The sequence below is a fragment of the Rhinolophus ferrumequinum genome, chromosome 15, assembly GCF_004115265.2.
Source record: "Rhinolophus ferrumequinum isolate MPI-CBG mRhiFer1 chromosome 15, mRhiFer1_v1.p, whole genome shotgun sequence".
NCBI classification, from domain to species: Eukaryota; Metazoa; Chordata; class Mammalia; order Chiroptera; family Rhinolophidae; genus Rhinolophus; species Rhinolophus ferrumequinum.
This window is the reverse complement of record NC_046298.1, coordinates 29,807,508-29,835,440: the sequence shown is the minus strand read 5'-3', so window position 1 is coordinate 29,835,440 and position 27,933 is coordinate 29,807,508. Positions and strand designations below refer to the sequence as shown.

The 27,933-nt window shown below is 47.0% G+C and overlaps 1 protein-coding gene and 1 non-coding gene across 3 annotated transcripts in view; both read right to left on the bottom strand.

The window, feature by feature from the left end:
- ATP2C2 (ATPase secretory pathway Ca2+ transporting 2) overlaps nt 1–17,901 on the bottom strand; it is a 63,051-nt gene extending 45,150 nt beyond the window's left edge. For both annotated transcript variants that reach the window (XM_033128063.1, XM_033128064.1), the window contains exons 1-2: nt 17,697–17,901; nt 840–950 (exon numbers count right to left, since the gene is read on the bottom strand). In XM_033128063.1, coding sequence (XP_032983954.1) covers nt 840–950; nt 17,697–17,795 — 210 coding nt within the window. In that variant the 5' untranslated portion in view covers nt 17,796–17,901. The remainder of the gene's footprint in view (nt 1–839; nt 951–17,696) is intronic.
- Nucleotides 17,902–19,126: 1,225 nt separating this feature from the next.
- LOC117035665 (U6 spliceosomal RNA) lies at nt 19,127–19,230 on the bottom strand. The gene has a single exon (XR_004425235.1). It is a non-coding gene; the product is annotated as a U6 spliceosomal RNA (small nuclear RNA).
- Between the last annotated feature and the right edge of the window lie 8,703 nt (nt 19,231–27,933).

Sequence of the window (27,933 nt, the reverse complement as noted above, 5' to 3'; positions counted from 1 at the left end):
AAAAACATAAAGCAAATAACATCCTTCAGCCTCAGAGGAGAGCTTCATAGAGTAGGGGTCTTTCTTTTGTTTGGGGTGTTTGTTTTTGGTCTTGCACTGGCCAGGAATTCAAATTCACTTGAGAAACTTGTGAAGATTTGGTTTCAGTAACTGGCAACAGCATGGATTACAAAAGCTGAAGGGTGTGAATAGGGGATGGTTAAGAGTTTGAGCTTTGGTGTCAAAACACCCAGATTCAACTCTGGCTGTGCTACTGTGTAACTACCGCGTTTCCCCAAAAATAAGACCTAGCCGGACCATCAGCTCTAATGCGTCTTTTGGAGCAAAAATTATTATAAGACCTGGTCTTACTTTACTAAAATATAAAAACGGGTCTTATATAATATAATGTAATATAATATGCGGTCTTATAGTACTATAAGAGCGGGTCTTATATAATATATGATATAATAAATATAATATAATACCAGGTCTTATATTAAGTTTTGCTCCAAAAGACACATTAGAGCTGATTGTCTGCTAGGTCTTATTTTCGGGGAAACAGTATGTGGTTTACTGCTTCTCTATGTCTCTGATCAAGAGAAACATGTAACAGAGTGTATAAGGGGCCCCTGTCCTCCGGTACGGGGCTCGTGAGAATCAGCTCTATGGACAACAGTGTTGATGACATTCCAGGTGGGAAACCGGGAACAGTTCCATATCAATAACATTTTTTAACAATGATGATAAAAATGTATTAAGGCACAGAATTCTAAAGCAGCTTTCGGGACTTTGTGTTCTTTTCTTCTTCATCTAAAAACCTTCCCACCACGGGCATCAAATGTAAATTCAATTCTTACATAAAGCGCTTCGGCCAGATCCTCTCTGTGGCATTTGCTTGCCTCCTTGGGTGGCAGAGCTACCACCGTCTTGTCTTTTTCAATGGCTTTCAACTCACATTGTTCATCAAACTGTGGGAAAAAGCAGGATAGCTGTTAAGCAAAGCTGAGGTTTTACACTGATGTGTCTTTTTAAAGTCTAACAGACACACAGAAATTGCACAGATCTTAAGTGTACAGCTTGAATGCTCACAAATGGATCCATATAACCAGCCTCCAAATCAAGAAACAAACATTACCGGGCCCCAGAAGCTCCCTCATGCTACTCAACCACCTGAGGGGTGATGTCACCAGAGATTAGTTCTGCTGGAGTTTGAATTTTATGTAAATGGTCACAAGCAACACATACTCTTTCATGTCTGGTTTCTTTCACCCAATGTTGTTAGTGAGATTCATGCATGATGTTACATGGAGCAACGGTTTTCTAATTTTCATGGCTGTATAGTAGTCCATGGAACGAGTACAGCAGCCCCACCATCCATAGGGTCAGCGAGCCACGGTTTCAGTTACCCATGGTCAACCATGGTCCCAGAATATTAAATGGAAAAGTTCAGAAATAAACAATTCACACGTTTTAAATTGCTTGCCATTCTGAGTAGCGTGATGAAATCTCATGCGGTCCCTCTCTATCCCATCCAGGATGTAAATCATCCCTTTGTCCAGTGTATCCATGACCTTCCCCATCCATTAGCCGCTATTAGTCTCAGCTATCTAAGCATCACTGTATCGCAGTGCTTGTGTTCAAGTAACCCTTATTTGACTGAACAATGGCCCAAAGCATAAGAGTAGTGATGCTGGCAATTTGGATATGCCAAAGAGAAGCCATAAAGTGCTTTCTTTAAGTGAAAAGATATGTATGTATAGGAAAAACCATAGTATACGTAGGGTTCAGTACTGAGATTTCAGGCATCCACTCAGGGGGTGTCTTGGAATGTATCCCCACAGATAAGGGGGGAGCTACTGTACATCGCAAATTATTCACCCATTCTACTGTTGATGGACATTTGCGTTGTTTCCAGTTGTTGGCTAATACTGTTTTTTAAGCAACCTTATGTAACAGAATTGAAACTTGCAAAAGTGACAGAGCAGGGCAACAATTTACATATTTAGAATCCTGAACCTTGCACGTCTGGGATTCCCATCCGGGCATGCAGCATATAATAGGGAGTGCCCCCCGGGATGATGATTGGTGGTATCACAGCCTGTGCTACAAGCCGTTTGAATGCGTGGTGGTGGTGGGGGCGTGGAACCCAGCCCAGCTCTGGGTGTCTGACAGGCCTGGGAAGAAGCCATACGAAACACCTGGAGGGCATGGGAGGCTATGATAACACGGAGGACACCTCAGAAGCAGGCAAACAGGAAGCATTTGTGCAAAATTATTCTGAGTATTCCTATACCCGGACGTGATAACCATCTTTTCCTTTTCCACCAGGTTGTTGGCTAACTCTTCCTTCAGATGGAATAAAGGTGGCAATTCTTCTTTTCCTTCTTGCCACCCCCTTCTCCCCCCGCCCCATACACACACAAACAAGTAATCTCCCAAACGCCTCACTTGCTTAGAAACGCTCTGCTAACCACATCCATTCCTCACTTGTGCCAATGGCCAGGAAACACAGCAGTGATCACACACATCATTCAATAGCTTCCTCCGTTACGTTCATTGGACAAGATTCACTTTGCAGAGACTTGTGCATCACTACATGAGACAGAATGTTTTCTTCTGTTCTCAAGATCTGGTTCCATCATACCCGACAAAGTGCTCATTCTTGCACACACTACAGATGGAGGCGTCCCAGGGTTTTAGGACCTGCTCCACCCCCCACCGCCGCTGTTTGCGGTCTTGCCATTTCTTTCTGGCCACGACCACACCTGATTCACCTTTTGTACAGCATCACGAGTGACACTGAAAATGTAAATCCCGCCTCTCTCTCTCTCTCTCTCTCTCTCTCTCACTCTCACACACACACACACACACACAATGCTTGAAATACTTGGATAGATTCCAGTTGCTCTGAGGAGGAAAACCCAACCGTCTTCAATATGGCTACAGCAGATGCCCATCCTCTATGCCCTCCTTACAAAATCCTGGTCTTGTTTGGGGCCGTAGCACACCTAGCAAAACATCCACTTCTTTGGCCCATGAGACACAATGCTGTCCATCGCAGGAGTCCCGTGTCCCCCAGAAATGGGCCTCTTGAGTGCCCCTGCAGGAGCCCCAGTGGCATATTTTCATGGCTGCCACACCATAGTTTAACGTAGCTGTTCTCAGCCAGGAGAAATTTTGCCCCCAGGAGACTTTGGCAATGTCTGGAGACACGTTTGGTTATAATTGGGGGGCGAGGGTGCTACCGGCCTCTGATGGGTAGAGGCAGACATGCTGCCAAGCAGCCTCCAATGCACAGGACAGCCACCCACAACAAGGAATGATCTGGAACAAAAATGTCAGTTGTGCTGAGGGTGAGAAGCCCCACTTTTGAAACAGATGAATTATTCTGTCTTGACATCTTCCCAGACTGGATGAGTCAACCTGCTCTATCCTCTTAGCATCCTGGACTGCGTCTTGATGTCACCTATAGAATCACCAGCAAGTGAGTATCCCTTAAATGCCTTTATCTGCTCACAAGGAAGCTGCTCTGGAAGGCTGGACCAGTGCCTGGTACCCAGGGGCTGCCCCCCGAGCATTTGCCAATCAGAGCTCAGGACATCATTGGAAATGCACATGCAGTCAGTTCCATTGGGTGGAAGGCTGGATAATGCTCTCAGCCACAAGCCTCAGTTTATCCTCATCATCACTGTTGCCCAAGGAGACCATCCAGTCCCACTGGCCAGCAGGTTACCTTGAGCAAGTGACAACCTCTTTGACGGTAATTTCCTCATCTGCACAATGGGGAGGGTGACGTCTACCTGTCATGCTTTTGCAGAAGCAAGCAAATGCGTGCCTCCTGACGCCTCGATGCAGTCAAGACCTACTGTGAGCTCCCAGGAAACACCAGCGTGGTACCTGCCATGGGGACCAGGCCTACAGCGCTTGGTTGGAAACACAATGATGGTGACACGGCTTGGGTGGCTCAACTAGGTTTAAGAAACTCAAGAGCAGGAAGCAGTACAGTGCAACAAAAGGAGCACAGAGGTTGGAATCGCACAGGCCAGGGTTCAAAGGCTGCCACTGACTAGCCCAGTAAGCAGGGATGATAATCTGTATGTCCCCGGGTAGTTTTGAAGAATGAAAACAAACAAACAAACAAAAAACCAAATAAAAACAACTCTATAAATGTACCTCACACGTAGCAGGTGCGTTCAGTAAATATTCCGCCTAGGGCAGTAACGTCAAGTGTCAAAAGCGTCCAGCCCTGGAGGAGACAGTGTCTCTCTGTGACCTTGTTTTGCTGGGAACAGATATTCCCTGAGTTTCTCTGAGAGGTTAAAGATTCCCTAAGGGGGTCTAGAAGACACATAAATGTTTGAATCTGTGTGTTTTAAATAAATGCTGTGTAACTACAGACAGGTAGGAAAAGTATGAATTTTCATTTTTAAAATCCCTCTTGATTTGCATTTAACACTGATCTCAAATAATTTCTCCACATTTTAGTTTTTTTAAAAAGGTCCCTCAACAGATGGATTATTTTTTTTTAAGTGGTCTTTCCATACAATGGAGCATATTCCGCTTTAAAAAGGAATGAAATTCTGACACGTGCTACAACATGGATGAATCTTGAGGACATTATCTGAGTGAAACAAGCCAGTCACAAAAGGACAAATACTGTGTGATTCCACTTAAATGAGGTCCCTAGAATAAATCAATTCATAGAAACAGAGAGTAGAAGGGCGGCTGCCAGGGGCTGGGAGAGGGGGAAGGGGACTTAGTGTTCAATGCGGACACTTTCATTTGGGGACGATGAAAAAATTCTGGAGACGGATGGTGGTGACGGTTCCACCACGGCATGAATGTACTGAATGCCACTGAACAGTACATTTTAAAATGATTAGGATGCTAAATGTTATGTTATGTATATTTTACCATAATTAAAAAAAAATCCAGAATAACAACAATGAAATCAAAGAACCCCCTCCCTGCCTTTGTGAGTCAAGATTTCTCAGGAACTCTTGGGCTCTGAAAGCGCAGGGCTATCCAAGTGCCAGGAGCCAGCCAAGTGTCTGAAAGAGGCTTGTGTGGTTAGGGGGAGGGGCCGGGACAGGCAGCCTGGAGGGGGAGGGGCTGGCTAAGGAGACTCCTACCACCCAGCTGTGTTCCATGACGGTGGGGGCAGAGTCTGAGCCCGAAGTGGGAGGGCACCTGGTCTCCAACTGTGTTCTGTAAGTAAACGCCATTTGCACATCCCCAGGTATGTGACCAAGAGAACCGAATACAGGGACTCAAATACATACACGTTCATGGATGTTCATAGCAGCACCCATTCACACAGACCTCAAACGTCCATCAACAGATGAAGGATGAACAAAATGTGGTCCATCCGTACAATGGAATAATATTCAGCCACAACAAGGAATGAAATGCTATTACACAGTTATGTTATAGGTTGAACTGTGTCCCCTCGAAAGAGATACCTTGAAGTCCTAACCCCCAGTACCTGGGGGAGGGGGAATGGGGAGTGACTCCTAATGGATGTGAGCTTTTCTTTAGGGGTGACAAAAATGTTCTGGAACCCTCTATTGGCGGTTCCACTAGAAATAGCGGTCACGCGACATTGTGAATGTCCTGGATGCCATTGAATTGTTCACTTTCAAATGGTTAATGTGGATTTCACCTCAATAAAAATAATAATAATAATAATAATTTTAAAGCCACTGACAAGCCACAGAGAGCAACTCCCTCCACAACCTTGAACTAACTGAAGATCTCAGATCGCTGCCCCGCACCATCTCCAGTGTCTTCCGTCTCCCCCTGTGAGCATTTCAACATGGTTTTCCTCCTTAAACAGAACCTCCTGCCTGGGTGACACATTGGAGATGGGCACAGTCACTCCTCTCATTTGCCACACTCCAGCTTGGTAAGGAGTCGTCTACACTCGCTATCTCTAATTCTTCACCTCCCATCCACTTCTCAATCCACTTCGCCAGGTCTCCCAGGCCCCTGCTGTGTTCCAAGGCTGCTGAGACGTGGCCCAGGATCCGAAACATCCCCAGGACTCCCTCTCACCGCAAGGCTGTCGTTCTCAGAAAGCAGAGCCCTTGGATCCAGGAATCAGCACGTGGCCTCCGTCCCTGCCTGCACGTGGGGGACTTCTGCTCAGGATGCCCACGTATGGCTCTCTCACTCCCTACACACTGTGTAGATGTCTGTCTGGTTTGAACCACGGCATGTTCTGTTTGTATCAAGAATGGCACATCTTGATGAAGATCAGCCTCCCTCTGGGGGATCCCTGATTCTCGCTTCCTGTCAGACCTGATTGATCCAAGTAGAGTCACCCCACCTTCTCCTGTGGATCTCCTTTTTAAAAAGTTCTTTTCATTAAGGTACAATTCACATGATATAAAATTAATCATTTTAAAGAGTACAGTTCAGTGACATTTAATACATTCTCAGTACTGGGCAACCACCACCTCTATCTAGTTCTAAGACATTTCCATCACCCCAAAAGAAGACCCCATCCCCATTTATCAATCACTCCCCATTCCCCCTTTTCCCAGCTCCTAGCAACCAGCAATCTGCTTTTGGTCTCTATGGATTTACCTACTCTGCGTATTTCCTATACATGGAATCATACAATATGTAACCTTTTGTGCCTGCTGTGTGACCCCCAAAGTATTGTTTGCCTGTGGCAAACAGACCCACGCGGGTGTGCCAGGGCTGGCGACGGTAAGTAGGGCCTTCCTGAGCCCCTAGGAAATGATCTTGAACATAAGGACATCTTAGAGTATTTTCACCAAGCAAGGACAGCTTGGCACCAATATTAACCCAGTGGAGGCTTCCAAGGGAACCGCACAGGGCAAACATGGCATTGCTGAGAAAGGAGCTGGCTGAGAATGTGAGCTGTGAGCTCATTGCAGAATAAGAGAGCGGGTGGCACCTGGAGGCGGACCTGCCTCTCGGAGCCAGAACCCAGCTTTCCCTGCCCTCCCATCCAGCTCAGGGAGGTGGTTAATTTCAAACACTGACGTAGACCCCAGTGACCACTTCCTTGTTTCAGGGCTCATGCAAACATTTACTTCTTCAATATACAGAGGGTGCCAAAAACCGTATACATATTTTAAGAAAGGGAAGCTGTATTAAAATTGTAATACTCACTATCTACTGGTAACAAACGATGACTACAAGTCACGTTTGACTTCCGCAACTACAAGAGGTGCTCAAAGTAGTTACCATCAGCGTCCACACACTTCTGATTTCGGCAAACTACTGCGTGAGCAACGTTGACCAAAGGGTCCGCTTGTGTACATTTTTTTGGAGCTCCCCAGTATTTGTCCAAAACCTCCCTTGTGCCTGCCTCAGTTTCCCCCTCTGGAAAGTGGGAGTTATAACAGCAGGGACTCCATACAACGGCCACGGGATAACAGGACACAGAGTCCCCATGCAGTGCCTTGCACCCAAGAGGTACTAATCAAACATGAGCAACAGGGTGAATGAAGGTGACAACTGACTGATGAAGGTGACAACTGACAGGGGCAGCAGGGGTCCTATTCTTCCAGGAGCTCACAAAACATAGGGAGAAGGGGCTCCAAATAGGACCAGAGTTAGCAAATAAAAAGTCTGGGTCTCCAGTTACCTCTGAATTCCAGATAAACAACATATCATTTTTCAGTATGTGCTTGCCAAATATCGCATGGGGCATACATGTACTAACAAAAGAATTCACTGCTCATCTGAAACTCAAACATAGCTGGGCGTCCTATGCGAATCTGGCAACACTAGGAAGGAACAAGCCAAGAGATGCTTATGACCATGTGGCAATGACGTGATGGGGACACCTCTTGAAGAGACTGCAGGAATGAATTCTCAGGGAACGGAGAGGGGGCCTTCTGGGCATCAGGAAGAACCGGTGGTAGGAAGGTGAGAAGAGCGAGCAAGTAGCCCATTTGGGGAAGTCCAAGTGCCCTGAGCTGACAAGAGCATGTGGCCTGGAGGGTTTCAGAAGGAGGGAGGGGCCAGACAGAAAGTCAGTGAACCCCTAGCCCTGACCCTTGGACAATTTCATAATATGGGTGGACATAGTTCTTGGGATCAGTACAATTGGAGAGGAACAATATAAGGGTCACGGTAACCTAAGAACAATCAGGCGGGCATCGTGACAGAGGTGACTTTGGCATGAGAGTCCCACTCCACGTACAAATGTTTCCTTCTTTCCAAGACTTCTGTACCTGTCTTTCCCAAGGTATGCACCTGTGAATTATCTAGTTATTCTTTAGTCTGGTGGTTCTCAACATGTGGTCCTCAGCCTGGCATCATCTGGAACTGGCTGAAAATACAGATTCTCAGGCCCCATACTGGACCTCGTGGAGCAGAATCTCTGTGGGTGGGCCCTGCAATCTGTGTTTTAATAAGTTCTCCAGGGGATGCTGATGCTGTCAAAAGTTGGAGAATCACAGGGATCTTATAAAAACACACGTGTTGTGGCCTAGCCCCAGTCTAACTGAAGAGTGGGGCCCAGCCATCAGGATGCCTAAAAGTCCCAGGTGACTCTAATATGCAGCCAGAGCTGAGCTGAAGACACGCGCCTGAGAAACGTATTCGAAGAGCAACCCCATGGGGTCCTGTTCTTAAGGGACCACCCTCTTGGAGGAGAGAAAAGGTCCATGGCCATGAGACAAACACCAGGTGGGGGGAGTGCCTGCGGGGAGGCCCCCCCACAGCTGTGGGAGTCCAAGCAGGGAGGGGCCCTGCCACTTCCTGGAGGAGAGATGAGGGTGAGGCAGCAGCTGCCCCCCGCCCCCCAGTCCTTCTAGAAGTTGGACAGAGGAAGGAAATGGACTATGGAGGGATGGCCGAGAACAGCAAACAGATCGTAATGACAATAATAAAACAACACAGCCCTAGCTACAGCAATCAGTACTGATGATACAGCAGACACAGGAGCTACCATTTGATATCAGCCGTCTTGCCCAGCATTTGACTTGTACAATCTCATTTGATCTTCACAGCAGCCCTGGGAGGTGGATATAGTTTGTATCCCCGTCTTACAAATGAAGAAATGGCTAACCTGGCTGACTCCCTAGCTAGCACCTCTAGTTACAGCTCTATAAAAACACAAGAAAACATCTTTATGGGTTTTGTGTTGTGCAGATGAGAGAAAACAGAGAAACATGACTTTCTGGCTCTTCCAAGTGGAGTAGACGAGAGAAGATGGTGGGAACCGGAGAAAAGCTGAATAGTGCCCTCAAAAGACCTCTATGTCCCGATCCCCGGAGCTTGTGCTTACGTGACCTTACATGGCAAAGGGACTTCGAAGATGTGATTTAGTTGAGGACCTTAAGATGGGGAGATGATGCTGGATTCTCTGGGTGGGCCAATGTCACCACAGAGCCTTATAAGAAGGAAGAGGAAGGGTCAGAGAAGAAGATCTAACAATAGAAGTGGAAGCTGGAGGGATATGGGTACCAGCTTTGAAGACGGAGGATGGGCCACAAGCCAAGGAATGCAGGTAGCCTCTAGCAGCTGGAAAAAAGGCAGGGAAACAGGTTCTCCCCTAGAGGCTTCAGAAAGAACGCAGTCCCACTGTCACCTTGATTTTAGCCCACCAAGACCTGTGTCAGACTTCTGATCTCTACAACTGTAAGAGAATAAATGTGTTGCGTCAAACCACCAAAACTTGTAGTCATGTGTTACAGCAGCCCGAGGAAACTAACACACTCTCCATCATCGGCCTTGGGAAGGAATCCAGCTCTGAGCTCTCAGACTCCCAGTGCACCTCTCTGCCCACCTCACGGCTGCCATACTTGTCCACCTCCAGCACGGGACCTACCCTCATCCTCAGCGGGCAGTGGCTGGTCTTACCCAACTTGCACCTGAGTGCCCAGCACAGCGCTTGGCAAATAGAGGGTGCTTAAACATGCTTGTGGAAAGGAGGGAGGGAGGGAGGGAGGAAGGGAGGGAGGGAATATGGGCAAATGCTGAGCTGCCTGCAAGGTCTCAACGCTCCTGGGTGCTGGACTGGACAGAGCGGGACAGAGCGGGACAGAGCAGTAAGCGGGAGGCACGTCGCCCAGGACAGCTGCATGCACAGGCAGCCCAAGGGGTTCGCGGTTGGAAGGCACAGACATGGGTCATAGAGTGCATGCTTCTTCACGCTACACTGTTTCTCTTGGCGGTGGCTGAGCAAATGTCCCATGCTGTGCCCTGTGCATCTGGCCCAAGTCCTTGCACTGTCTTCTCTCACCAGACCATCCTTTGTGGTTCCCTCTGTTTCTAGCTGATATTTCTCAAGTGTTTATGAACTGCCAGACTGTTTTCTTAAAAAAAAACAATTGTTTCTTTCAGTTACAGTTGACATTCAATATTATATTACTTTTAGGCCACCATCTTCTTAATGTGTGCAAGAAACTATGCCTGGTGCCTCAGGAAAGCCGACATAGTCCCTGCCCTAAATCAAGAAATTATACAGGCAAGGTTATATTCGAAAGAATAATTAAAACTAGAGTAGGAGAAAAAATAAACCATAGATGTACTATTATAGAAGAAACCATGAGCTACATTTTTTGTGGTTTGTTTTAAATCTCAGGGCGAGAAAGGACTTTTCTGAGGGCAAGACAACACCAGATGCCATGAAGGAAAGACAGATAAATTCACTATGTAAAAATGGGATTGTCTTCTGCAAAAAGCACTGCATGCAAAGTCCGAAGATTAAAAACCACACTGGGGAAAATATCTGCAGCTCATAACACTGATGAAGAAGACGCTTCACAAATAAGTAAAGTGGGAAGAAGAGAAAAAGGAGGGAAGAAGAAAGGAAAAGACTATGTGTATACGTAGGCGTGTATACCTGTGACACAGCAGTTCCACTTCTGGATATGAGCCCAGGAGAAACAAGGGCTTATATGTGACTATGCATAGCAGTGTTATGTATAACAGGCCAAGCTGGACACAATCTAAATGCCCAACCACATGCAGAAATTGTGGCATATCCATGAAATGGAATACTTGAAATGTTACTACATAGCAACAAAAGAGAATGACTTACAGTTATGAAACCACGTTTGTGGACCAACACAGATAAATCTTGCTAAGATGACACTGAGTAAGAGAAGCCAGATGCAAGAGTACCCAGATATGGTTTCTTTTATATGGGGTTCCAAAACATGCAACGCAAATCCATGTTGATAAAAGTCCACATGTTGGTCAGCTTTGTGGAGTTTCCACTGGGAGAGGCTTGTTCTGATCCACCTCCCACCTCCGGCCACAGGTGAGGCTCTCTCCCCCACCACCTCTCCCCAGCACTGCAAGTTACTAACTTCTTGAACCTGACCTATCAGAGAGGCAAAGGATGGTAGACTTTTAAGTGTGTACCTCTGATTTGAAGTGAATTTGGGGGCGGGGGTGGCCTTCAGGGCTGGAAGTGAGAGGCAGTGAGAGACTCCTACTGGACACCCTTTTGTAACTTCCTGAATCGTGAACCACAGTAAGAACTGATGGTTCGAAAAAGGAGAAAGGAGTCCTGACCAAGTATGGGGGCAGAGCTGGTGCAGCAGGGGAGGGGGCATCCTAGGGAACAGAATGCTCCGAAAATGAAAGACAGCAGGTGCTAGCTAACTCAGGAAGGTGAGAGAGAGGAAGAGCCCCCAGGCAGCACACAGTGTGGGCAAAGGCTGTGCCCAGAGCCAGCTGAGAGAAGGCGGGCACTCTGGGGCACACAGAGAACAGGAGGCTTGGACCCCAGCCTAGAGCATTGCAAAGGAACCCAAGCAGCCTAACCCAATACTTTTTAATGTTAGGGGGAAAACACTCAATGCAGCAAACTGGATGGAGGAAGCATCACCAGGCCCACGTCTCACTGATCTGTGATTCTAGATCCCCTGGGTACCAGCTGTGTGACCCTCAGCAAATCCGTTAACATCTCTGAGTCTCAGTTTTCTTCTCTGTAAAAATGGGAATAATGAGAGCCACACCAGGGATTGCGGAGGCAGGGCTTCTTCAATGCCAGCCTCAGGTCCAGATGAGTTTCAGAGGTGTTTCCCAATTTCTGAAATTCTACCAGCTACTGTTTGTGATGTGTGTGTGTGTGTAATGATGTGTGATCGCAGGCAGCAAAGAACTACCAATAGGACCAAACGAAACACACAGAGTGTGTATCTTGTTTACAGGCAACCAGCGCAGTCAGGGGCCAAGTGAGGAGACGGCCAAGCCAGGTGGTGGCCAATGTGACCGGGGGCCAACAGTTGGCAAGGTGAGGAGACTGGTTACATATAGGCATGTTGTGCAATAAGTAAATATACTGAGGATAATTGGAGCCGTCATGCTCACTGTTGGTGAAGGGGGTTACAAATACAGAGACAGCTGGCACTGCACTGAGTCATGCACTGCACTACTGTGGTAGTCATTAGATTGGAATCTAGGGGTGGGTTTACACACACACACACACACACACACACACACACACACACACACACCTCCTCTGAGTACCCAGAAGCCATAATAACCCAATCGCATGAGCACACCTAGCACCAGATCTGGATTTCTCAGTTATCATTCGTCCAGTAGAAAGAGCCAAGAATCCTGGGAGAAGTGGTTGATTCCAGGGCTAGGACAGGGACGGTACCAAATGAGCCTGGAATTCCTTATTATGCCCGAGAAGTAGGCATCCTTAAAGGATGATGGAAAAAATGTCCAGAATTCACAAATGTTACCGTGAACGGGCTCCTGGTAGCCAACTCTGGGACAATCGAGCCTCAAAATAAAAAATGAGGGTAAATTTGCACACACTTACTAGGAATCCATGAGTTGATGATACGTGAATGAATAAATAAATGGCTAAATGAACAGAGGCAAGAGGCCATTCTTCCTTAGACCCGAACACCGAATAGTAAGTGAAGGAGGGATGATGGAATCAGAAAACCACACAGTTAATTGCTTCAGGCAAGGGTCACCAGGGGAAGGCTAAAGCGAACGTTTTAGTATGCAAATGGTCGCCTGACAGTGTTTAGAGTGAAGATGATCTGAGAAACGGGCTATAGCCTCAGCATGTCTCTCCATAAACTACTTATTAATTACCACTTTATAGAAGAGAAATCTGGCCAGTAGGAGTAGAGAGAACTCAAGCACAGAATTCAGGCAGCCCTGGCTCCAAAAGCCAGAGAGCAATGTGACTTTGGGCAAGTCACCACACTGTCTAAGCCTCAGATTTCTACAGGGATGTTTGCAAGGATTCAAAGTAACATGGTGTTTCCACAGGTGTTCACTGGAACATTGTTCTAAACATTCAAAACAGGAAACCACCTAAACGCCCGTCAGTAAGGGGTAAGTTAAATACAAATGCCTACACAGCCATTAGAGAAGAATGCTCTTGATCTGCATATACTGCAGGGATGGGGAGGGTGCAGCTGTGCAGAAGGACCCTATGTATGTTTTTAGAAAGAGACACTTATGCAGTAGGAGGTGAATAATAATTGCAGTGATCAGGTGCTGCCCTAAATGCCTTCTGCAATCATCCCTCTCCACAGCAGAGCTCCGATGTGTGTATAGTTATGACGTCTTTATCCAGAGGAGAAAACAAACGCATGGGAAACTGAGGAATTAGCTCAAGGTCGGTCTCCCTACTGGCAAGTGGCAGAACTGGGATGTGCGCCTAGGTAGCCTGGATCACAGACTCCAGGGCTCTCAACCACAGCCTCTCTAGAGCTGTTATAAAACAAGGGGCCAGGAACATCCATGCAAACAGTAAACTGATTATTGCCAACTGACTGGATGTAGGCAGTGCCTATGCTGCCTCCCTGCCACACACACACACACACACACACACACACACACATACACATATACACGCGCGCGTGCACACAGACCAAGCGGGAAAGTGGGAGCAAAGAAGTTGGGGAGTGGAGGAGAATTTCATATTGTGCAAATTTTTATTATGGTTTATGAACAAAATTATGACAAGTTACGGAAGGAAACAAGAAGAAATGAAAAAGAGAAAGGGAAGGAAAATATGGATAGTTCCTGGTTCATAAAAGATAGTAGATACATAGCAACTCATTTTAGCACACTTCAAGAGTCAGTAAAAGCCAAAACTGTTGCTTAAATGTCAATATGCTGGTAGTGGGAGAGAGCGAGGTACAGGGCAAGGAACGGTCCCAGTTGTACCTGTGACAATAATCACGACACACTGAGGGGATGAGAGCTTCTCAGAGGCTCAGAGAGAAAAACTGGCAAGAGAATGGAGTTCTCACACAGCAGGCGGTCGAGGTGTCAGTGAGTCAACTCTGGTGTGTCTACCCACTGAGAAGTAGCGTCATGCTGCTAGCAGGGACCTCGCATGAAACCAGTCTTTGTACACAGCGACTTGCTATAGTGGATGAGCACCAAGTATGGTAATCAATAGGGAGTGAAGAAATAGTCTTTCCACAACGCCTGATGCTCACCTTATCTTCAAGCACACGAGCCAGTTCTACAGTTACCAGTTGACAGCCTTTCACACCGGCATTCTCAGGCTACTTGCTGGTAGTCCTGGTTAATTAGGAGGCTGGTTGTACTCAACTGGCAAACAAATTCTTGACATATGTAAATGCCATTACAGGTACATGTAATTAAGCTTTTCAGTACAAGCATTATCAAAATCAAATCAAATCAAAGAGTCTAAGTAAACACTGAAACTCGAGACTAATGAACACACTCACAAAAATAGATAACTCTGGAGCAGACTACGTGCCAGGTGTGGTTCTCGTTTTTACAGGAATGATCTTCTTGACTGTTTCTTCCTACCACTGGCCGCCTCTGAGGCAGCCTCCAATTGTCCCTGCCTCCCCATGTTCACACCCTTGTAATCCCCTCCCCTTGAGAACTAAACTCCTTCTAATGAATAGAATCTGGCAGAAGTGATGAGCTGTCACTTCCAAGATTGACTTATAAAAAGACTGCGGCTTCCAGGTTTCTATGGTGCTCTCTCAATCTCTCCTAGATCATTCATCCTTGGGGAAGCCAACTGCTGAGCCAAGAGGCAGCCCTGTAGAGATGCCCAGAGAGCCAGGGTCAGAGACCTGCAAACAACCATGGCAGTCAGCTTGCAAGCAGATCCCTCCCCCTTCTATTACGCCAATCTGTTGGAACCCAGTCTTCACCCTGCAGAGCCCCAGGAAAATGAATCAGTTCACCAACTGGGTAGGTAGTGCAGGGTGGGGCCATGGCAGTCTCGGTTAAGAGATGGGAGCCCTGAGGGCCCCAGATAACTTCCCCAGACTCATCCTGGAAGCAGGAATTTCTGGTCCAGCACTCTCCTTACCCAACATTCAGGTCAGCAGAGAGAAGCCCGGTTCCAATAATGAAGGGGGCTTCTCAAACACCTTTCTTTTCATTACACTGGAAATGCAGCCAGATTGAGGCAGCTTCGGAGCCATGAGAAGTGTGCTTAGGTTCAGCATCTGATGCTTCTAACTCTGGATGCACCTTGGTCCCCATCTCAATCACTTGTCCCCTGCCCAGTGACTCTGCTCTTTATTCTTCACCACACCTGAGACTGCTGGATCTTACACATCCCTTGGTTGGTCTGTTGGCTGTCAGCCTCCTCCATGAGTTTTGTTTTGTACAGAGCTGTATCCTTCCCGCCTGGCCTCACCTGTGAGTCCTGATGTCCTCATCTCTCACATGATTACAATAAAACTTCCCTCGGAGTGAAGAGACCCAGGAGGAGACACAATAAGTTCTCAATAAGAACTACTATTATTGAGACTCGGCAAAGTGGTTGGGGTATTCTGAGACTGCCCAGGACTCCGCATACAACAAGTGCTCATAAGAGAGTTAGGAGTACTGTGGAAATTATCACTGTAGCAAACTTTGCTTCTTTTTCAAAATTTCTTGAGAGAGAAAGAGTTCAAATCAGAGGCTATAAGTATGAGAGCAAAGGAAGTGTTTGGGGTGTGAGCTGAGCTGGCAGGAAACAGGTCGCCTCACCCAGCCTCCCTCACTCATCACACCCCTCACCTACCCTTCTTGTAATTTCCTGGGATTGCATAAGGCCACCTTTAGAGAGAGGACACTTTGTGTCTCAGCCAGTCTTTGCTGCTGGCTGCCTGGGTCACCAGTGTTCCCATCACTCCACACTGCCAAGTTGTCACACACCCCTTCAGGGTGCAGCTGATAACACCAGGTCCACAACCAGATGGGCGAGCCCCTCCCCCCAATACCTACAGACAGGTTAAAGATCTATCTCACTCTTGAGGGCTCCTCTGAAAAGCGTTGGGAGCCTGAAGTCCACTTGGTACAGAGATCAAATTCATCCCAGCATTTCTATTCGTTTTATTTCATCCATATATCCGACACACCTGGCTAACCTGGACATTCCATAAAATCTGACTGTAACCGACTACACATCAGGAATGTCTGAAAAATACTCAGCTTAATGCAAAAATGAGAAGATGGAAAGAAAAAAGGTAATGTAGAAAAGGCAACCATGTTGGCAAACTAAATTCAAACTCCTTTAACAGAACACAGTGCACGACGTATAAGCAGAGAAATGGATTTTGGCAAAATAATCAAACTCTATATCCAATCCATGCACACGTCACTTCGGAAAAGTGAAGATTACTTGAGAACTGCTAGTTACACAGTCCTGTGGTCTACCACTCCAGTGCCAGAATTCACATATTAACATCCATTTATAAAATACTATTTTTAAATGCACAAATATTTATGAATCACACAACCAAAATGTGTTGACTGTTGTCATTCTTTGGGAGGAAAATTAAATATTTTAAATCAAGTTTTTCCAACTGATCTTTTGCATTAAAAAATAAATTTAACTTTGAGGTTTCCCTACAGCAGTCAAAAGGCAGGGTTGTATTCTCATGAGTACTTCTAGGGGACTATTTCAGGAATTTTATTTTTGAATGACTGATTAAGTTTTTAAAAGAAAGAAATTGCCATGAGCCAGAGATGCTTTTGCATAAATTCAGCGCCCTCTGCTCTTGTATCACGCGGAGTTCTGCTTACAAACTAAGGAGAAAGTTGTTGGGTCACTGGTCATCACCTCCACCTCTGGTTTCTCCAAGTGGAAGGGCTTTTGGGGGACAGCTGTGCACAGTTTTTCCACTGGTAAAAACTCCCCTGCCTGAGAATCCTGTTGGTTTATCCTGGAGGGTCCCCTGGAGGTTGTAAAGTCAACACACAAACCTGCTGAGCCGTTTTCAAAAAGGGCGCTGGAGATGTGTGGGAGGCCTGGCTACTCCTACCTTGATTTCCACCACTACTGCTATTATTGCTGAAACATGCGCGCATCAGTTTTCTGTTGCCGCTGTTTTTCACAAAGGGCCTCCGCCCCTTTTCCCCCCTCAATTCAAGTAGCTTTTAAAAATTCATATAGCAGCCTGGGTGTGGAGACCCGGGAATTTCTCCGAGGTCGGAGAAACCTTGGTTAAGTTTCTAGCTAGGTCGTTTGCTAGCTATGTGCCCCTTGAAGGACATATTTACCCCATTTTGGCCTCAGTTTCTCATCCGCAAAATGGGCTAGTGGATTAAGGAGAGTTAGGTGGCCGGCGCGCCCGGCCCAGAGCAGAAACGCGAGCTGGCATTGCTATGAAGACGGCTTCTTTCTAGAGCCAGGGGGAGGAGGGCGGGTTGGAGGACCGGAACCCGCAGCTCGAGAACAGGGTCTTGGGGTGGGGTGGGGTGCAGTAGGGTGGGGGGTCAGATCGTATGCCCCGCGCCCGGTCGCCCAGGCTCACCAAGGTTTCCAACTCGCCCCGCTCCAGCGGCTCGTACTGGTGGCCCGCGCGGGAGAATCCGAGTTTCTGCAGGAATTTGGAGAAGCGTGTCTCGACCATGGTGAGCCGGCGGAGGTCCCTTGCCCAACCTGCAGTTACGCTGGCGGCCGCCCCTGCCTGCGTGTCTGGGTCCCTGGCGAGGCCAGGGCTGGCTGCGCGTGCCCAAGCCTCTTGGGTCAGGTCCTGGTTACCAGGGAGCCGCCTACCTGCCTGCCACAGGTGAGGCCCCGCCCCCGGGGCGGGGCTGCGCGACAGGCAGCGCTCGGCGCACCTGGCCCCTCCCCGCCCCACTAGCTCGCCTGGGACTCTGGAGAGAGCAGAGGCCCAAGAAGGCCCGGGAGCTGGAACTGCACCTCAGAGCTCTGGCTGTTTCCCACACTTGCCGGATTATGAGGGTCATATGGAGCGGGGTATGGGGAGGAGGTGGGAAGCAAACGCTTGTCTAAAATGCGGATTACCAGACCCTTCCCTGCCCTGAGTCCTTGGGTCTGGAGCGGGCCGGGAAGCTGGAGTTTTAACAAGAATCCAGGTGATTCTCCTGGGGAGCCCAGTGGTCAAACCCAAAGCTCTGGGAGCTAGGTGCACGGGAGCTGAGTCAGACTCCTTCCGCTGCTGTGTGGCCCTGGACAAACTACGTGGCCTCTCTGAGCTAGCAGTTCCCTAGTCTGTAATGGAAGGAAAGGGCCAACACCTTACCTCCAGGGAGGGTCCTGGTAGTGAAACCCAGTACTGAGAGGAGAGTTTGAGGACTCCACAGTCTTTGGGGGTCTTGGATGATCTCTGAGCCCTTTATTCTCATCTGCGGAATGGACTTCTGCACTTGCCAATTGTGGGACCTCGGGCAGGTTTCTTAGATTTTCAGAGCCTTAGTTTACTGGTCTGTAAAATGGCCACCACGATAGCATCTCCTTCATAGTGAAATGGAGAGGATTTAATGGACGGTGTTGCATAGGAAGGGCTCAGGGCAGGGCTTGGCACAGCTTGTGTTGGTATCATTATCACCACAGGGAAGTTGCTGGGCTCAAATGCCTCCCAAAGTATATGAGTGAGTGGGCATTGTAGACAGTGCCCAGCCTCCAAGAGGATATATTGAAAGTGTAAGGGCTCTGGCTTCCCATGGGACTGGCGTCCATAACGAGACCCACCACTTAGTAGGGAGGTGGCTTTGGGGAAGGCTGTGTGCCACTCCTCTGTGCCTCAGTTTCCTCATCTATAGGGTGGGGTTACTTAAGGACAAGAGGACATGGTGCGTGTATTTATCCATTAAATTGTGCTGCCCCCCCTTTTTGTAGTGAAAAGTCACAATTTTGCTCTTGAGGCCATACACTGCTTTGGTTCATTGTTTCTTCTGAGCTAATCAGCAAAGGGCATGAGGAGGCTGGGGCGCTGCACAAAATACGGAACGCTTCGTGCATTTGCCTGCCATCCGTGTGCAAGCGCCATACTGATCTCTGTATCTTTCCGGTTTGAGTCTATGTGCTGCTCTGGTGAGCACCGTGATGCCCCTTTTGAGACAATATTTGCCACCTGCCTTAACTGCTCCCTTAGGGGTGGCCACCTTAGGTCCGTTCCGCCTGATGAGCAGTTCTGGTGGCCCTTCTTGTTTCTCTTGCCTCTTTCCCCTTTATAGACACAAAAGAGGCTGCCGGCATCTTGCTGCCTGGCTCTACCAATTTCAACAAAGGCTGGAAAACAATGGGAAAAGCAACACTCTGGTGTGAGTCAGTCCAGGTCACACGTCTTCTTTTCTGACGTGTGATCTTGGGCAATTTACTTCACCTCTCTCCACCTCAGTTTACTCCTCCACGAAATAAGGATGATACGACCCACCTGGTCAGGATTCCAGTAGACAACAGATAGCACCCTCACACTGAGTGATTTGGGGGAGAGTTTGATAAACAGACTATTTAGAAAGGTGTGGACACGGCATAGTGAAACCAAAAGGATTGGACTGTGCAATTGCTCAAGATTAGCAACAGTGAAAAAATGCTACCTTCCAAGGCCTGGAAGGCAAGAGGGAAGACTAGTTACTTGGAGGAGGTAGCTGTGTTGAGCTGAGAACTTAGTGGAGGGAATAGCTTGGAATGAAAGCCACGGATGCAGTCTCCTGGACCACAAACCCTAAGAAGAAGGGAGAGTGGCAAGTGAGTCTGTAGGAGCAAAGGGGAGATACCTGGGACTGACCTCACAGCCATGTTGTGCAGATCTGAGCTAATGTTTGCATTGTGGAGGACTAGCAGTACCTGACATAAGTAGGTCCTTAGGGAAGTCTATTATTCACATCGAAGAATGCATATGAATTTGGCTCGGTTATTTCTCAGGTTCTTTCTAACTGGCATTCTATTATTTTAAGGTAGTATTGGATCCAGGGAGGAAACAGGCCTTGTTGGCATAGAACTTCATGCTTTCCCAATGGTGTTAATCGGGTATCATCACTCCAGGTGGTGCAGCACATTTAGGGGCGATGTGTTGGTCAAATGCCTTTCCCTTGAAAACCCAGCTTCTTGGGTCTGTTCACTGTAGCCTCAGCTCCAACTCAGAGATGTCAAGGCTGGAATTCATGAATTAGATTTTAGAACGCCCAGGGCATTCAGGAAGAAAAGTCTGGGTAGTGGCTATTGTGAAACACCTGGATCTGTTGGGATGAAAAACAAATAAAAAATTATGGAGTAGACCACAGAGAAAGCAGTTAAAGGGACACGTTATGTGACTGGAGGCAGCTAAATGGTCCCCCTTCAGCTGACGTTTATTTAATTTTTGTTTTTGTTGCATTGTGATCAGAAGATGTAGCCTGCACGCATGTCTACTAAATTTTCTTGATTTGTTGAGATTTTGTGCCTGGTTTGTAGGCCATTTTTATAAATATTTCAAAAAGTTGGTATATTCTTTGTAAGGGACTTGGTAAGCTGTGCTCTTTGTTTGTAATTTAGTTCTACATCTATTTATTCCTCCTATTTATATTTGTTTTCAACATCCTGTTTTAGCCCTGGCACTCTGTTTGGATCCCATGGTCATCAACATTGACTTCAAGATCTTTTTCCTGCAAGCGTTGTTTTCCTGCCTTCAACCTGCTGAGTTCTAGAGTCTACTCTCAAGGAATCAATTCAGACAGGACAGTGTCCTGGGAAACTTTCTGAGGTGTGCCGTCCAGAGTGATCCTGGTGTTTTGGCCAGCTTTGGGAATCCAGGGCGGGACTCAGCCAAAAGCATCTAGCATTTCTTGAATATCTGCTCTAGGCACCTTGGATAATGAGGTCACACTCTTCAACTCCCATTCACTCCCTGCAGGAAAGTGGTGTCATCTCATTTCCCATAAATTATCTCCCAACAATATACCTGTTGGGAAGCCTCAGTACAATCCCAAGGCACCTCAAGTTTATTTGGTAATAAACCTCATTCACGAATTATAAGGTTGGCATTTGAAGGCACCCTTTTCAGAAGGAGTATGGCATATTTTATATATATGTGTATATATATATATACACACACATATACATATATATACGTATATATACGTACATATGTTAGGACTTAATATGAAGTTATGGCTGTTTACATAAACCCTCAATTCTGTTTGTCTTTTAGTGGCTGTACACACAGACAACAAAATAATCATTTTATAAATGAAAAATGGAGTTTAGGGAGGTAAAGGCATTTGCAATTAATCTGCAAGTATTTTTAAGCACTTGCTATGTGGCATTGGAGGTAGACCACTCAACACAATAGACTCTGTCTGGACTCTTGTATCTTATCTCCTACTGGGTGCCATAGGCTGCAAGCAAAGCGATGTATAATGCAATGGCAGGCAGTGAATGCCGTGGGCTGTGTCATGGCATCCCCCAAAAGCAAATGCCCATGTCCTAATCCCTAGAAACTGTGAATGTAACCTTGTTTGGAAAAATAATCTTTGAAGATATAATTAAGCTAAGGATCTCAAGATGAGATTATCCTAGATTAACTGGGTGGGCCTTAAAACTAATGACTGGTGTCCTTATAAGAGACAGAAGGGGAGAGACACAGACACAGCGAGAGGCCACATGAAGACAGAAGCAGAGATTGGAGTGTTGCAGCTGCAAGCCAAGGACCACCTGAGGCCATCAGAAGCTGGAGCAGGTAAAGAAGGATCCTCCTCTACAGCCTTCAGAGGGAGCGTGGCCTTGTGACACCTCGATTTCAGACGCATGGACTCCAGAACTGGGAGAGAATAGATTTTCTGTTGTCCTAAGCCACCTAGTTTGTGCTCACTGTTTCAGCGGCCCTAGGAAACTAGTAGACGAAGCCACACTGTGAAAGAAAGTAAACAAGAAGGGGCCTGAGAGGGAGTGTGGAGATTGAGTGGGGGCTTTTGTAGCCAGAGCAGTCAGGACATTTGTGCAGAGACCTGAAAGAGATGAGAAGTGACGCTTGTGGATATCTGGGAGGACAGTATTCCATGCAGAGAGAAGGGAAAGAGCCAAAGCCCCACGTGAAAAAATGCTTAGCTTGTGTCACCATCGTGAGACCCACTTACGTGCAACAATTCACACATTTGCACCTAAACTATGGTCACACTCACACTGACAGAGCCTATTTCCAGGCACTATTGGGGTCCTATTGTCTTTGTCACTTCTGCCATAGTCAACGTGTGCTAAATGAGGAGGAAATATCGCTGAGCATTTCCTACGGTTATGGGCATTTCTACGCTTCCAAAGGGCTTAATTCACCAGAGAGACAGGGCACAGCCCTGTGGAACACGACACCATGTGCCAAATGAATGTGCCTTGGGACTTGCTACTCGTAAATCCCAAGAGGTAAATACCTAGCACAGATGCCACTGCTCCCACCTCGTCTTACACCCATGGGTCTGACAGTTCCCCGTTGGCTGGGACAGGCCTGCGAATCCTTCTCCTTATTACACGTTAAGTAGCTGCCAACAATTATTTAGACCTGGCCCATGAATAAACAAACCTATTTACCAAAAGGCTTTCAGAAGAGGAAGGAATGATCTTGGGTGGGGGAAGTTATGGAAACTTCTAGAAAGTGGTGCTATGGTTGAAGGAGAAGATCTCCATATGTAAAGCCCATAATTTAGACAAGGATTCCCTCTTGGTGTTGTATATTCTGTGGGTTTTGACAAATCCTGATGCCATGTATCCACCATTACTGGATTATACAGAAGAGTTTCACTACCCTAAAAATCTCCTGTGCTACACCCCTTCATTTCTCCCTCACCCCAGACCTCTGGCAACCGCTGATTCTTTTATTTTCTCTATAGTTTCGTCTTTTCCAGACTGTCATGTAGTTGGAAATTTGGTTCCCTTTCAAAAATCTGCTCTCATTTAAAAAATGCAAAAGCATCCAGACCTGTCACCCAGGGTCAAGAGAATTCCAGTCCAAAGCAAAGAGTCCCAAGACTTTCCATATTTAAACTCACCAGATAATACTCCCCATGGAGGTGACCAACCATCCCAGGTTGGCTGAGATGGTCCTAGTTTTAGCACCGAAAGTCTTGGCGTCCTGGAAAATGCCTCAGTCCCAACACGGTCTGTATTCCCTTCTTCCCACCCCAGCACGGTTCTGAGATTCATGACTGCTTGTCTCACCCCATCGCTGCTTCCTTTTCCTCAGGTTAAATTCCAGACTCTTTTACAGGCCACAACAGAGCCGCAGAGCCCTGGCTCCTGACTCTCTCCCCACCTCCCTGCTCAGGCCATACCAAACCCCTTCCCTTCTCAAAGGCCCCAGGTGCATGGTCTCTCCTTTCCCCTTTTGCCTGAGCTGTCCCCTCTGCCAGTAAGGCTCCCCAGCGATCCCCTCACCCAAACTCCCCTCTTACTCCTGCTCACCCTACAGGTTTTATCTGAATTGTTGCTTCTCCTGAGAGGCCCCTCTGATCCCTGGACCAAGTGAGAGGTACTGCAAAGGGATCCCCACTGTCCCAGTGGTTTCCCCAAACTCATGGCACTTTATTACATTTATGAGTTTAAAAGAAAGTGCTGAGTGCAAATAGCTCAAGTATCCATCAGCAGTGAATGGATCCACAGGATGTGGTCCGTCAATGCAGTGGAATATTACTCAGTCATAAACAGTAATGAAGTACGGATCACGCTACAACAGGGATGGACCTTGAAAGCATTATTCTAAGTGAAAGAAACTAGACACAAAAGACCACATATTGTATGATTTCATTCATGTGAAATGTCCAGAATAGACACATCTATAAAGATAAGAAACAGATTGGTGGTTGCCGGGGCTGGAGAAGGGGGAAATTTGGAGGTATGGAGTTTCTTTTTGGGGTGACGACAATGTTCTGGAATTAGAGGGGATGGTTGTGGGACCTCATGAATATATTAAAACCCACTGAATTGCATACTTTAAAGTGGTCAAAATGGTGAATTTTATGTTACGCGAATTTTATTTCAATCAAGATATATTTTAAAAGGAGTCACTGAGTATGTATTTGTTGAATGGAGAATGAATGAGTTAATAGTTTAGTTACACCAGGAAGCCTGATCAGAAGTTGAACGTACGATTTCTGTTGGCTTTTTAATATAATAAAAAGAGTTCAAAGTCCCTAGTTACTCCCTTTGCAAGTTCCTAGAGCCTAAGGGTTCCCAAGTCAGGTTGTGACTGAAAAGGGTGGGGTTAGTTCTCAGCGAGGTAGCCCGTGGAACGGGGCAGGACCTTCTTTTCCCGGGCTTGGTGCAGCCTACCCCCGCCAGGCTCAATTCCCTGGGGCTGAGAAATGCTGAAGGGGCTTGTAATCTCTTCAAGCATGGAAACAGAGAGGCAGGGGCCTCTCTCCAACCCTCCTGGCTCCCCCTGCAGTCAATCTTCCACGCAACAGTCTGAGTGACCCTGCAAAGGTGAACACAGAGCGCACTGTTCCCCTGATCAAAGCCCTCCACAGCTTCCCAGAGAAGATGCCATTAACACACCCTGTTCACACTCACCTTTAAGGGTGAAGGGTGCCTACTGTGGCTTTTTGCTTGAAGGATTTTATGTTGGCACCCTGGGCCAGAAATATTGAGTTAACAGCCTGACGCATGGTCTTCGCTGTATCCCAGGATCCTCCAGAAGGATCAGGATCCAGTCATCCACAGGGGTAACTATTGGGAAGACACCCCCTTTATTTTCCCTGTCTCACTTCCCTACGCCCCTGCTTCTATTTCCTGGGATCTCACCCTGGGATCTGGGAGCCCTGGTACTAAAATCAAATGCCTCACAATGGCCCACAGAGCCCTGCTGTTATCTGGCCTCATGGTCAACCCCACCCCTCCTGTGCCAGCGAGCCCCGCCCCACCAGCCTCCTGGCTGTTTGTCAAGCAACTTAGCTTGGTCCAGCCTCCTGGCCTTTGAACTTCACAAGCCCCTCCAGAATGTTCTCCTCAGCAACTCACAGGGCCCACCCCCACTCCTTTCAGGCCTAAACTTCAGTGTCCCCTCCCAAGGGAAGCCTTTCCTGTGCATCCTGATGCAAACACATCCTCATCCTGCTCTGCTAGTTTTACTTTGTAATAGTTCATTGAGCAGAACTTGTACTTTGTGTACTTTCCTGTAGGTCAATTTTGCTTCAATAAAAAAAATCTTGTTAAAAAATTTTTTTTTGAAAGCAGATGAAAGTTTAATAAGAAACAAGATATTAACACAGTCTTAAAGTGTGTCCCCAAAAGATACTGATTAGTGACAGAGGGAAAACAGTCACTTTACAGAGGAGAAACGTGGCAGACTCCACATTAACCAAGGAAACAGCGTCACCACGACCAGTGATGGGACAAATGACATCATGTGGCCCCCAGGTACCATGGACCAAGGAGAACACAACATGCTTCTGGGATATTCCTGGCAAAGTGCTTAACAAATTCCATCAGGAGGAAACAGCACACCCACATTGAGGGGCATTATAGGAAATGAATGGTTTGGACTCTTCAAAAATGTCAACATCAGGAAAGATAAAGAAAGGCCATAGAATGTTCCAGATCAAAAGAGATTAAAGAGTTCTAACAATCAAATGCAGCTTATGATCCTGGATAAGATTCTGGACCCAGAAAAACCTGTCTTTCTCTTTTGTTATAAAGGACATTAGAGGGACAATTGGTGAATTTGAGTAAGGTCTGTAGATACCATGTTTCCCTGAAAATAAGACCGGGTCTTATATTAAGGTTTGCTCCAAAAGACACCTTAGGGCTTCTGTTCGGGGGATGTCCTCCTGAAAAATCATGCTACGGCTTATTTTCCGGTGAGGTCTGATTTTCGGGGAAACACGGTAATAGTATACTGATGTGAATTTCTTGATTTTGATCATTGTACTCTAGTTATGTAAGAGACTGTCCCTGTTTTAAAGTAAACCCTAAAGTTTTTAGGGATAAAGAAGGGAGGCGGGAAGAGAGAGGACACACATCCACACAGACTTGGAGAATCTGGTGAAGAATATACACATGCAAATCTAAAAAGGTCACATATTATATGATTCTACGGTGCAACATTCTAGACATGAAAAAATTATAGAGATGGAGAAGAGATTAGTGGTTGGCAGGGGTTAGGGATGGTGTGGGGGAGGAGAATACGTTTGACTATGGAGGTAGAAAGAAGGAGATCCATGTGGTGATGGAACAACTCTTTATCTTGATGAAGGTGGTGCTTACATGAATCTATATAAGTGATCAAATCACACAGAAACCACGTACACACAGTGTAGCATGTCAATTTCCCTGATTTTGACAGAGCATTGTAGTTATGTAAGACGTAACCATCGGGGCACATGGCACTGTGGTTATGTAAGAGACAACCATTGGAGGAACCCGAGTGAAGGGGAGACAGGGCTTCTCTGTATAATCTTTGTTGCTCTCTGTGAATCTGTAATTATTTCAAAATAAAAAGCTTGAAAAGTCAAAGAAATAGAGCTCCTCTGTCACCCTACATTTCCCTCTCCTGATTTATTTTGCTCCATCGCTTTTATGCACTGACTTCATCAATTTGTTTATGTTTACCATCAGCACCCCCCACCCACACGCACTGGACTGACTGTCACTCCCACGAGGGCAGGCAGCAAATTTACCCAGATCTTCCTTGCTTTATTCCCAACACCTAAAAGAATAGTAGGCACTTAACATTTTGCTGAATTGATAAACACATAAGAGGGCCATAGCCAGAGGCAACTGAGTGGCTTGGCCACAGTGAAACTGAAGGGAGGCAAGACCAGGGACAGTGGCCATCTTGAAGCACAATGGGCACCTGCGGGAAGAGAGGGCACTCCCAGGGTGGCAGGACTAGATGCTGCAGCTGCACCTGCGATAGCCAGCTTCCTCCTTGCTTTGGGTCCCGCTGCCATTTGCACCAGCCAGTCTGGACACGAAGAAACTTCTGATAACCAGGTTGGGTGGTGAAGGAGCAGCCACTGCGAACCCGGTTTAACCAGTAGGAAAGCTGGTTCATTCATTCAACAAATATTTATTGAGAGCCTGCGGAGAGGAGAGAGGTAGCTTGCAGCAGGGTAATAACAATACTAGCGAACAACACTGCTAAGTTGGCACCAGGCTCTGCACTCAGATTTCTGCCCTCACTCAAGCCTCATAACATGTACCATATTTGCTATCAGCAACCCCATCTCACAGAAGAGGGAATGTAGTAGATGATGTGGTCCTCCATCAAGATCCACTGGGATCTCTTTGTGTGGGGTGGGGGCTCTTCCTTCTAAAATCCAGCAGCTGTGGGTTGCTGGAAGCCACAGCTGGCAGCACCCAAGACGAAAGTGCCTGGAAATGTCCAGAACCAGAGAACCCAAGAGAGAAGCCGAGCTCTTTGCCCCCCAGAAGGACAACTCAGGTGGAGCTCACTCCCCCAGAGCTCCCTGCTGGCCAGGCTGAGCCTAGGATCTGGCCTGAAACCACACTCTAGCCTCTCCTGTTCTGTCCCCTCCCTTACCAGTTGTTGCTGGAAGGACATCCTTCACAAACCACTTGCCCATGAGTCTCATCTCAGGCTTTGCTTCTGGGGAACTCAGAAGAACAGGTCAGAATTGGAGGCACAGAGTGGTTGAGTAACTTGACTACAGCCACACAGCGAAGAGAAGAGGGAAAGCCAGAAGTTGTGTCCTTGGAGCCCGAGGCCAGAACCTACACATCATGCTGCACCGCCTCCGTGGAGGGACTCATTCCTTCATTCACAAACGTGTTGTCCCATCCGCTGCTGCCAGGCTCAGAGCCAATGATGGTCAAGA